This window comes from Dicentrarchus labrax, unplaced genomic scaffold (genome assembly GCF_905237075.1).
Source record: "Dicentrarchus labrax unplaced genomic scaffold, dlabrax2021, whole genome shotgun sequence".
Lineage (NCBI taxonomy): Eukaryota > Metazoa > Chordata > Actinopteri > Moronidae > Dicentrarchus > Dicentrarchus labrax.
In genome coordinates this window covers 10,896,122-10,907,183 of record NW_026136724.1, presented here as the reverse complement: position 1 = coordinate 10,907,183, position 11,062 = coordinate 10,896,122, and the positions used below count along the sequence as shown (strand labels likewise).

At 42.2% G+C, this 11,062-nt stretch overlaps 1 protein-coding gene across 2 annotated transcripts; it reads right to left on the bottom strand.

Annotated features, from left to right (window-relative positions):
* Positions 1-246: 246 nt before the first annotated feature.
* cntn1b (contactin 1b) lies at positions 247-10,833 on the bottom strand. Of its 2 annotated transcripts, none has more exons than XM_051392859.1 (24): positions 10,705-10,833; positions 7,728-7,881; positions 7,582-7,617; positions 7,329-7,455; positions 7,034-7,215; positions 6,401-6,496; positions 6,094-6,306; positions 5,843-5,942; positions 5,456-5,640; positions 5,162-5,286; positions 4,849-4,966; positions 4,552-4,702; positions 4,347-4,474; positions 4,075-4,247; positions 3,775-3,898; positions 3,469-3,636; positions 3,128-3,277; positions 2,975-3,045; positions 2,607-2,859; positions 2,351-2,472; positions 2,025-2,214; positions 1,794-1,915; positions 1,535-1,691; positions 247-1,450 (listed from the first exon to the last, which is right to left on the bottom strand). In XM_051392859.1, exons 2-24 carry the CDS (start codon positions 7,780-7,782, stop codon positions 1,368-1,370), a joined length of 3,129 nt encoding a protein of 1,042 aa, XP_051248819.1. In that variant the 5' UTR covers positions 7,783-7,881; positions 10,705-10,833; the 3' UTR covers positions 247-1,367. The 2 variants fall into 2 exon arrangements, with proteins under 2 accessions (XP_051248819.1, XP_051248820.1); XM_051392860.1 differs by having other exon boundaries at positions 7,728-7,818.
* Positions 10,834-11,062: the final 229 nt, after the last annotated feature.

Sequence of the window (11,062 nt, the reverse complement as noted above, 5' to 3'; positions counted from 1 at the left end):
ACTAATACTGGTAAATGGCGCGTGGATATACTGCCATCTGCTGATTGAAATCACACATCACATTTCAATTTGCAGGCTGAGAAACCTTAAAAAGTACAGCAAGAGCATAAAATAAATTCATTTCTTGCTCAAAATTCACACCAAGGCAAAATATATCTGAATAATCCTATTAAAGTACTTCATTAACCCTGTACTGACTGGAAAGGAACACGAAATGGACTAAAACTCAACCAATGAGACAATATAGACTGTTGCACTGTTTAATGGTTTTGCAGCCTGACATAAAGGAAATTAGCATACATATGTGATATATAGCAGTTTCTATTCAAACCCAGTTTCATGGTTCATTCGAATATTACATTTCCCTTCACAAATCATCATTGGTCTCTAAGGACGTTGTCATCAAAGTGATATGGCTTTCATTGGTGCAGCTAAAACTCATACTTAAATTGTTTACGCATGTGACTCTGGTTAGGATGAAAACCTTAATTAACATGAAGCAAGCTTTGTACCTGTCATACAGCACCATTGAAAATGTAGAAAATTAATCTAAACTAAAAGTTTAACAAAAGTGAAAACACCTTCCTGAATCTACAATCTTATGATAGTGAATAACAAGCCTGTATGTATATGATATACAGTGTGTGATCCAAGAAGAAAATTGGACAAGTGACATTATATATCCATACAATCTAGTCGCTCATCCTTCTCTTCTCATTCCAAACCAAATACAGTGGTTATCTTTATATGTTATCGATTACTTAACCATCTGAGAAATTCATAGTGCTTGTAATAAATAACATTCCCCCATTTTAAGGGTTAAATTCTACCTGTTTGTCCACACAGGAAACCGTGATTGGAACATAGAGGAAAGGCATAAAAAACAGCTCTATAACTACAGCTAATAACTTAAACATGGCTTTTCTGAATGCATTTACAGTACAGTATGTGGAGAGCTTAATTAAAAAATAAGGGGGCCTTATTAAATGAGCCAACCAAATATCACCTGTCTAACATTTTGGCTTTGACTTGGATAAAACATATTTGGATTTGACAGAGTACATTTCCGATCTCCTCCTTAGAGATATGATATGATCGATGCAGGAGTCTTATGCAGCTCAGTAGCACTGCTGTGTTCATTTAGAAGATGAAGTAAGTCCATAAAAAGTGGCGGGTCTTTATTTTTTGTGAACAACAGCTTCCTGTGTGGTGTTACAACAGAACAGATGCAGGGCAGAGGCATGATGTAGGATCTTAACTGACTATCAGGTGAGGAGTGTTTGGAGAAGAAGACTGGATCTCTCATTACAGTAGGCCCACATAATAACTTCCCAGAGTCTATTATATACATGTCACTTGTGGCAGGCTTAAATTTCCAATCCTGCAATGCACAGCGCCAGCAGCACCAAAGACACCAGGCTTAGAGTGGGCGTGATCATAGATGCTTTACCTGAGGAAGCAAAAACAACATGAGACAAATGAACCAAGAGGACATAGCATCTTTAAATCAATCACAAAATTATATTAGTCTTACCCTGAATTCTTATCTTCCTCACTGGGCCATCTCCTCCTTCATAACGGCCTCGTACCATCAGCTCATAGTCTCCAACCTGAGGCATGGGGAAGTCCATGAAGTGCCAGCCAGTGATGTAAACTTTCCCGTAGATGTACCCTGTCTTTCTGAACATGACCTGGAAAACAAAAAGCATGGGACATTTTTATGTCAGTCTCAGATCTAATTAAAAATGTATAAATTTATTTAAAAAGATAATAGCAAAGCTTCCCACACTCACCTTGTAGTACAGTGGGAAGGAAATATTGCCAAACCAGTCATACTGGATATGATCCCACCACACATACAACCACTGTCCTGTCCAGGAAATATAGCGCCACATCCTGGGAGGGTCTGGTGGTGCTGTAAACAAAAGAAAATTGTTTCTACTTCTACATCTGTGTATCATTCTAAGAAGATAGCTCTCATTATAGCGGTTAATTGCCCATAGATTGTGAGTAACTGCTCTTACGTGGTCTCTTTGTGAACATCTCACAGTGTTCACCAGGGGGTCCAAGGCCGGCTCCATTGAAGGCACGGACCTCAATGAGGTAGTGGGAGTCTGGCAGCATGTTCTCCAACCTGGTCTGATTGACTGTGGCTGGAACAAATATACGGTTTGCTCCCGGCTCCGGATCATCGTACTTTCTCCAGTATTTGACCTAGTTAGAAGAAAAATGATATTTGAAATGTATCTCTTTATCCAGTAGGTTCAATCAAAAGTTAAAGAGCTGGATAAACAGTTAGTATGTCTTTGTGTAATTCTTCAGTGTGTGTTGTTCAGTAAAAGCTCTGTACCTGGTATCCCTCAATGTACTGCTGCAGGCTTGTACCAGTGTCGACCACTGGCAACCACCACACCACTGCCTCGGTGGAGGACACTGGCCGGGCATAGACGTCTGTTGGAGGCTCTATAGGGACTACAAAATTCAGACAAATGGATGAGAAAAGAGAAAAAGTTGGACAACTGCTCTAAGTTTAGTGTCACACCCTTTACAGTATTTTTCCAAATGGAAACATAAAATGAAACCAAGCTGTAAAACACAATCCTCACCATCTCTTGGGTAGAAGATGGTCTTGGTGAGGCTGTACGGTCCGTCTCCTTTCAAATTAAATGACTTGATCTTCACCTGAAACTCTCTGACCTGGAAATCTTCATCAGTGGGAATGAATGTGGGGTCCCGATGGACAAAACGCCTTGTCTCAGGGTCCGAAATGGTCTGGGGAAACCAATCGTAACCATCTCGAGGCTTGAATTCCACAATGTAGCCAAACTTTTTGCCATAGAAATACCATGGCTGCACAGGCTAAGGGTGTCAGGAGTGGAAAGAGAAAAAGAAAGAAAAAAACAACTCTTAGATTTTGTTATGCAGGGATGTGTGTAAGTATTTTTGGTGTCACGTGAACTAAGGGCTTACTCACTGTCCATGTGATGATGATTTCACCATTTCTGGTTCCATAACCTGCTACATCAGTGGGAGCAACCACTGGAGCTGAGAAGAACAAAGGTTATTAAAGTTTTTTACCCCACACCTGTCCTTACTTTCTGACTAAAAGTCAGCATTCTCTCCTTACCAGCATCCCAGGTTTTGATCTTGAGGGAGGGGATGCTGGCCTCGCCAGAGCCATACTCGTTAGTGGCAATGATTCTGAACTGATACTCCATCCAGGGGTACAGGTCTGTCACTTCTGCCTTCTCCATACTGCCATCAAGAAAGGTTGGTGCTGAAAGAGACACGAATGTCATATCAAATTTGATTCAATTCTAAAAATTGTGCTACATTTGCTGTCTCTGCAGCATGATTAGGCAATGCTACTAACAACATGCAACGATCAGGTCACGTTAGGTTATAACGCTTGAGTTAATCCAAACTGCAGAGCGACTTGGCCCCCTGCTGGCAGTTATCAGTACTCACAGGTGCTGGCGTCCTTCCAGTCGTCTTCATTCAGAGCCCAGTAGTGTCTGGTCTGGATGGTGTAGTAGAGTATGGGGCTGTTATGATCCCCTGCTTTGGTCCACAACAGTTTCACCCACGTGTCCCCGATCTCGTCCACCCGGATCACACCGGGAGGCCCAGGAACACCTGGATTAGGGAGGAAAGGTACATATTCAGGCAAAATAGCAATACAGACTGTATATTTACTCTGGATAAGAATATCAACCGAAATACTAAAAGGGGATCAGAAATCAAAAATAATCAAAGTATCTACGATCGACTGACCTACAACCTTGAGATCAGCGTATGCCGTGTCGCTGTCCACCACTGTCTGAGTTGTGCAGGTATAGCGACCTTCGTGCCAAATCTGGGCATTCATTATTCTCAGGTCACCGCTGCCATCATCACTCTGAACAACAGCAGGCAAAGACAAGGACATAAAAGAGAAAGGGAAAGAAAAACGAAGAAAGAAAATACTGTTAAATCGTCATTAGGTCACAATACCAGCAGCATGTCAAGGGACCAATTGTGAGACATCTTAGAAGTTAAGATGTTAAATGAGGCTAGGATGAACCATCACCCTACCATAACACGTTCATAGTGTTGCCACTCAGCGTTAAAGTCGATGACCCTGTAATCTATGGCCCAGATGAATGCGATGTCCAGCATGGGGTCGTATGAAGCAGCACACCTCAGAATCACCTCATCACCAACCATTACCTCAGTGTCTTCAGGTGCTTCTGTGATGCTGGTAGCCTCTAAGAAAAAGAAGCATCACAAATAAAGTTTAAACCCTTATACAAATCCAAGAATACTGCTAATGTTCACTGACCGCACGTATGTGCATACTGACTGACCTGTGATGGTGAGATAGCCAGAGCTGTTGGCCTTTCCTCTGTCATTCTCAGCAAAGCAGGTGTAGAGGCCCTCATCATTTTTGGTGGCGTTGAGGATCTCCAGACTCCCATCGAACAGGATGGAAATGCTACAAATTAAAAGATAAGTTAAGCTTAGTGGCTGCAACCCCAACTTATTGTTGAGTATATTATAAGTTGGACTGACCGTGAGCTGTTGTAGAGGAGCTCTTTGCCCTTTGTCCAGGTATACCGCGGTCTGGGAGCAGCGCGGGGTTTACACTCGATCACAACACGACGATCTTTAGCTCCAAGAAGCTGCTTCTTCACAGGGTTAAACTTGAATGTAGGAGCGCAGGCTGAAGGGAGATTTAAATTGTGAATTGTTGTAATTGTCCCCACTCTTACCTTTCCTCTAGCAAAAAGGAATTTAGATTATTGTGCACCAATATACAATTCAATTTTACAGCTGTCCTTGAAACTGTTTCAAACACAACTGACTCACCAATGACTCGCAGCTCAGCGTTGGCGTATTTGATGCCCCAGTAGTTCTCAGCGATACACTGGTACATTCCTGAGTCATCGAAAGTGAGACTGGAAAACTTCAGCTCCCCCTTCCCATACTGGAAAACACACACACACACACACACACACACACACACACACACACACACACACACACACACACACACACACACACACACACACACACAACCGAAATGTAAACTTGAGTATGGTTTCAAAGCACAAAAACTAAGCTGATATCATGTACTCCACAATGTCTTTAACTGAAGATGGCAATATGTATAAGGTTTTACCATATATCCATCTTTGTACCAGCGGATGAAAGGGAACGGCTTTCCTGATGCCACACAGCGCATGGTGTGCTCTGAGCCAATGTCAATCTGAGTGTTGTTGATGGTTTCCGCCCACTCTGGAGCAGCTACAAAAACAAAAGTGCCATTTGTTGCATTAGTGCTGTCCAAAATACCCATTTATTTCTATTTTTATCTCATAAAGGTCATGGGTAGATTCAATTATAAGAAATAATCTCTACACTGAGTACGCTCTACAATCTAAAGCTGGTATAACAATGCAGTGACATCACTTACACTCCACATACAGCCAGGCCTTGTGCCAGTCCTTTCCTTTAGTGTTGATGGCTTCACACTCATATCCTCCCACATCTTCATACTGTATATTGTACAGATGAAGCACAGCTCCTGATTCACTGATCTCATGATTTGGTGGGAGGTCAGTGTGGTCCACCTTCCTCCAAACAATATGAGGGATGGGGCTAAAAAGACACAAAAAATATCAAATTGATTGAATTCAGACAAACTTAAATTACAATTAAACTCAAGCTTTCAATAAAGGTGACAAATGCACATATCAACAGCTATCTTCAAATAAACCAGTGTCTGTGTGAAAGCATGAATCTCATGAGCCCCTGTACTTCAATAATTCAGTACATCAAGAGAAGAGACATGGAGACTTACTTTCCCAGAGCAAAGCACTCCAATGTAATATTAGTGGCCAGCATGGCAGTAGTATCTGGGAACTTCACCCTGATGTCTGCTGGGTACTTTCTCTCCTCACCTGAGGCCAAAAAAGTATGTTTTATCCAAATGTTGCAAGAGATACTGTGTCTTTTTCTGTAATACATATATCCCTTAATTCTGATTAAGTCTGCAACATATGTTAAGGAGGTTTTTCCTGTTAAGCTGCAGCACAACTAGTTTCTACTAACCATCTTCAGGGGGTGAGGGGATGAGGGGGATAAACTTGGAGAAGACACTCTTCCCAGTGACAGGGCTGGAAACAAAGCAGGAGTAGTTTCCTGCATCCTGAGCTTCCACTTTGGAGATGTACAGGTTCCCCGTCTTCTGGGATACAAACCGACGGCGATCTGTGTTCAGGAAAACTGGGAACTCGTTGTAGATCCAGCGGTAGGTCACCTCCTCTGTAAAGGAAAAGACAGAGGGACATGAAAAAGTTGTCATTGTTACCTTCACAAGACTGACTTATCTAATGGAGACATGAAGACCTGTACATACGTGGCCAGGCTTTTGGAGGGGCACACAGCAGAACAGCTCCCTGTCCTTCCTTGACATACACTGGGTCTCTTTCCTCCTGGGGAAACTCCTCAACAACTACATCGCACATGAGGAGAAAATAAAGGATAAAGACACTACTCAAACTTCAAACAGGAAGGGCAGTTTTGATATTCTTAACATTGTATCTTTTAGGTCAATTTGAAGATCCGTTCAATTTGACTTCAGGTCAAAACTGAGATGACAGTAATTCAAGGCAAAACTAAAGTGGGTGATAAGTTGGTGGTTCTTGAAGAACTGAAAGGTAGATTTACAGTATATGTAGCACAAAACCTCCATATCAACATCCAGCTAATTTACGCCCACAATTTCAATTATAAAAGGGATAGGCAACTAAACTTTTAAGTTTTTCTAGTACTACTTTTGGGGAGAATAAATTGAGATAAATCTAGCAAAGAAATATAGGAATAGGAACGAATTCGAGTCAGCATCTAATGTGGCATAACCCAAGAAACATCTGAGCCAAAACAGTAATTTTGGCAGCAAAAAGATCCCATACAAGGTAGAGAGGACAGGCTGGAGCACCAGGAAAAAAATCCTGGTGCCAGCCAAGACTAGCAGGGTTCAAATGCTTACATCCAAACTTGACCCTGGCCTCCTTGCTGATGACGGTGCCATAGATGTTCCTGGCCACGCAGACGTATGTCCCAGCATGTTTCTTCTGTCTGGGGTTGGTGATAACCAAGTTCCCCCCCACAAGGCTGTAGTACTCGTCCGGCTGCTCCATCAGCTTGATTTCCCAGTTATCCCGGCGCCACCTGGCAGCAATTCAAAACAATTCTAACCTGTATCTATATAAATCTAAATCTATATAAAATACATAAAATTTACAGCATTAATGATTTGAATGAAAATCTTTAGTGTGTGTAACCTGTATGTAGCAGGTGGATTAGCCCGTGCCCTGCAGTTCATAGAGATTCTCCCATCGGGTGAGTCCTCAGTGTAGACCACATCTACAGGCTCCTCCTCAAAGATGGGGCCATATCCAGTAGCATCCTCTGACAAATTTTAAACAACAATCAGCTTCTGTGCTAATTACAAATCACCCTCAAACATTGTGCTGCATGCAGTGTTTTTTTTGTCCTGACTCATTTGGACAACAAATCCGAGGAAACTGAACTCACCTCCATAAATTCTGGGCTCACCAAATAGGACTGCCACTGCAAAGCAAAAACATAGTCATGTTAGCTAATGATGCGCAGGTAGTACTGACATTCTTGTTGTTATGAATTTTAGGGGGAACAGTTTTAGGCATCACTGTGCCTCTTACCTGTGAGGGAGACGGAGGAGGAGAGGGCCAGGAGCAGAAAAGCAGTGGAAGCCATGACAGTCAGAAAACCCACTTACTGCAGCCACGTGAGCTTGGTGGATGTGCAGAGGGACACAAATAAGAAAACGATGGGCAGGACATGAACTGGAGAGGGCTGAATAAGAAACAAAAAAAGATTTGAGGCTTTCAGAAACAGAACTGCTGCTTAGAACATCGTGTGTAAAATGATCAGCCCTTATTGTGGCAACAGTGTATTATTATTATTATTATTATTATTATTATTATTATTATTATTATTATTATAATTACATAACACTTATGTGACATTTAAGATATAATAACTGATGACTGTGCATCACTGTCCACACTAGAAACCGAGTGCAGAACGAGCTGAAATCCTCCCGGTGTACATAAATGATGCAGGATGTCAGTGACTCAGCAGAACACTACAAGTAGTCATGCAAAGCGCGTGCACATCCACCAGGACATGCACCGGCAGAGACACAGATCTGCACACAAGGCTGTCTGTTAACAAAACATAAGGTAGCACTGCAGAAGACGGCCCCTGTTGTGCCGTTACACATGCTTACACATCACTTCTGCAGGATGAGATGGCAGTACAGCTGCGACTGCAGTGTTTCAACTTTCAATGTCAAACAGGACAAACAGTGCCCTCTAGGATGCGCTTCCAGGAGGCTTACCCAGACATTTTCATCCTAACCCCAATTAATCTCACTCCTCATGCCTATACCAACCAAGACCTGAACCAAGCCGATGAAGGCAAACGAGTACTAGCCAATCAGAGGCAGAGTAGGGCAGGTTAAATTGGCGTACAGGAAAGAAGAAAGTTAACAGAGGCTTGCTCAATAGTTATCAGAGCTCAGAGCAAAAAGGAGCAGGACCTAGGATCGGCCTGTTATAGTCTCTCACTTGTCCAGCATGACATTAACACAACATTAATATATTGTTTACTGTAGAGCACAGCTGCGTTTTCTTGAAGTTTGTGTTCACGGGTGAGGATACACTACGCTCTACATACCTCTGCTGACTCCAAAATGCATCATAGAGCTTTTGGACAAAACCTTTGCACTAAACAGTCAGATCAAAGCTCAGGCTACATCTGATAATCTTCCTATAGTGTCAGAAGCCAAGGGAATATGATCAGGAACAGTAAACCCACAGCAATCTTCCCTTAGAAATGTTTAGATATGCAAGAGTCCAAAACGCTAAAATTCTGGGAAATAAATGTAATATTACATAAAAAAAACAAATGGTAACTTCTTCTTAAAAAAAAGTATAAACTTACTATTTAATATGAATTTTTAAAAAAAATGTATTTAATGGTAAGTTTTTGAGGTAACTATTGTGGCAAATGCTTGTCTATCCTCCAGTTAGAGGAGCAGCCGGACAGTCTTTGCTGAGTCGTTCTGGATGTGAGAAGATATAAAAAAAGGGTAAAAATTGCCAGACAGCCTCCTCCCATGTGCCTCAGCAGCCATGTTTGTCTCAAGCACACAGAAATAGAAAGAGGGAGGGCAGAGGCTTACACCCAGTATACATGCACTCTTGATGACTCAACAATAATATAACAGTATACTAGCGGGGGGCTGCATCTATCCTGCATTTGAATGGCTGTATGACTTCAGACTGTTTATCTTTGAGAGGGAGTAGGCTAGCAGCGAGAGAGAGTGAGATAACATATTCAAAAATCAATAAAGTTTAGACCTCAAGCTTCCAGGACACTTATATAAATAGATATATATTTGCTGCAACAACAATCTATCAAGCCACCTTGGCATTATAGATTATTGTTGCAGCAATCTGTTCTACCACTAATTCTAATCAATTCATCGGAGTGTGTTTTCATGTGTTTCCTCTCGCAATAATCCCATCACAGATCCGCTTTGGACAGGGCAGTGAAATTTAGGTCAGCACATGTATTAAGCTCAGTGTCTTAGTGACCGCCTGAATAACTGTTTGTAGAAAAATCCCATTGAAAGTCGAGACTGAATTCAACAAGAGGATGAATAATGTTTGGGTTAGAGGAGACTTGATGAAAGTGGGCTTCCTTTGATTTGTTTCAGTGAATGAGTGTGCTGGTTCTGGCTCTTCTGCACCACACAAGCTAGAATATGTCATAAGAAAATACGGCCTCACGTTTAGGATATCAGGGGAGAAGTACCCCCCTTTCCTCTCAACATGTTGCACCCATGACAGTTTTATTCATTTCTGACATCTAAAATGGGAGTGGCTAAATTATCCTTGGACTGTGGTACATTCTGTATTTTTCTGTTATAGTCCAGTGGACACTGTAGGCAGTGAAAAGAAATTCAGATTCTGATGATATATGTGGATCTATGTCGTAATAGTTATTGCAATATTTAATTTAGTTTAAAACCAAATATATTTTATACCTTAATGTGACTTTAGACTCAATAGCTACAGACTTTATTACAGTACCCTACATTATTCAACCTTTAAACACTGATTTATAAGGGAGTTGCCCTCCTGCCAATGAAGGACAGTCAGTCCTTTACCACAGAGATGGCATGGTGCACCCAGCAGCTTCCTGCGCCCTTGACGCATTCAGTATCTGACTCTTCCCACCTTGCGTCTCCTCCCTGCCCCACTGAAACACACTTTCTCAGATCAGCATGTGCCTTGCATGACTACAAGTGCAGGATGAGAAGCAAAAACCTTCTTTTAAATTGTACAGCGCTCACTTTGTCGCAGTCATTTAAAAAAAAAAAAAAAACCCCAATGCAGCCTCTACAGAGCATCTGCGCAGCACCCTTACATCACTTCACCCCAATGACGACTGAGCGGCACCGGTAATTCACTGCTCTGCATTGCGGTACTCCTGTGCCGGTCCACTTCTGCACTACAGCGCTGAACACACTCCGGTGTATCCTCACTCAACTCCAGACACAAGAGCCACTTAGGTCATGCACAAACTCGCATGTGGTGTGGTTCTTACCTTTTAGGCAGAAAAAGGGGGGAATTTCAGTACACTGTCCGCATGGCACACCTGGACCCGAACCGCATCATCCCACAGCCCACCCGCCGGAGCGTCCCGTTCAGCGCAACTTTTCTATTGGAGGACAGCGGCGGAGTGACACCTCTGTGTGGCAACGAGGATGCGGTTGCGATTGGTCCACGACAAAGGGAGGATGGGAGGGATGTGAGCATCATGGTGCTACGCATCCCAGACAAGGGAAATAAAACCTTTGCAGAAATTAAAGTTGAGCTTTTTAATAAACTGAGAACAGGAATCCTTTTAAGATGGATGGATTACTTTAGTAGCCTACCTATTATTTGATTTCCCAACAAGTGTA

Coding starts and splice junctions, on each gene's coding strand:
- cntn1b (XM_051392859.1), bottom strand. CDS start 7,782: ATGGCTTCCACTGCTTTTCTGCTCCTGGCCCTCTCCTCCTCCGTCTCC. Junction 3,637..3,774: donor CGCTGATCTCAAGGTTGTAG/GTCAGTCGATCG, acceptor TCCCTAATCCAG/GTGTTCCTGGGCCTCCCGGT. Junction 3,046..3,127: donor GATCAAAACCTGGGATGCTG/GTAAGGAGAGAA, acceptor TGTTCTTCTCAG/CTCCAGTGGTTGCTCCCACT.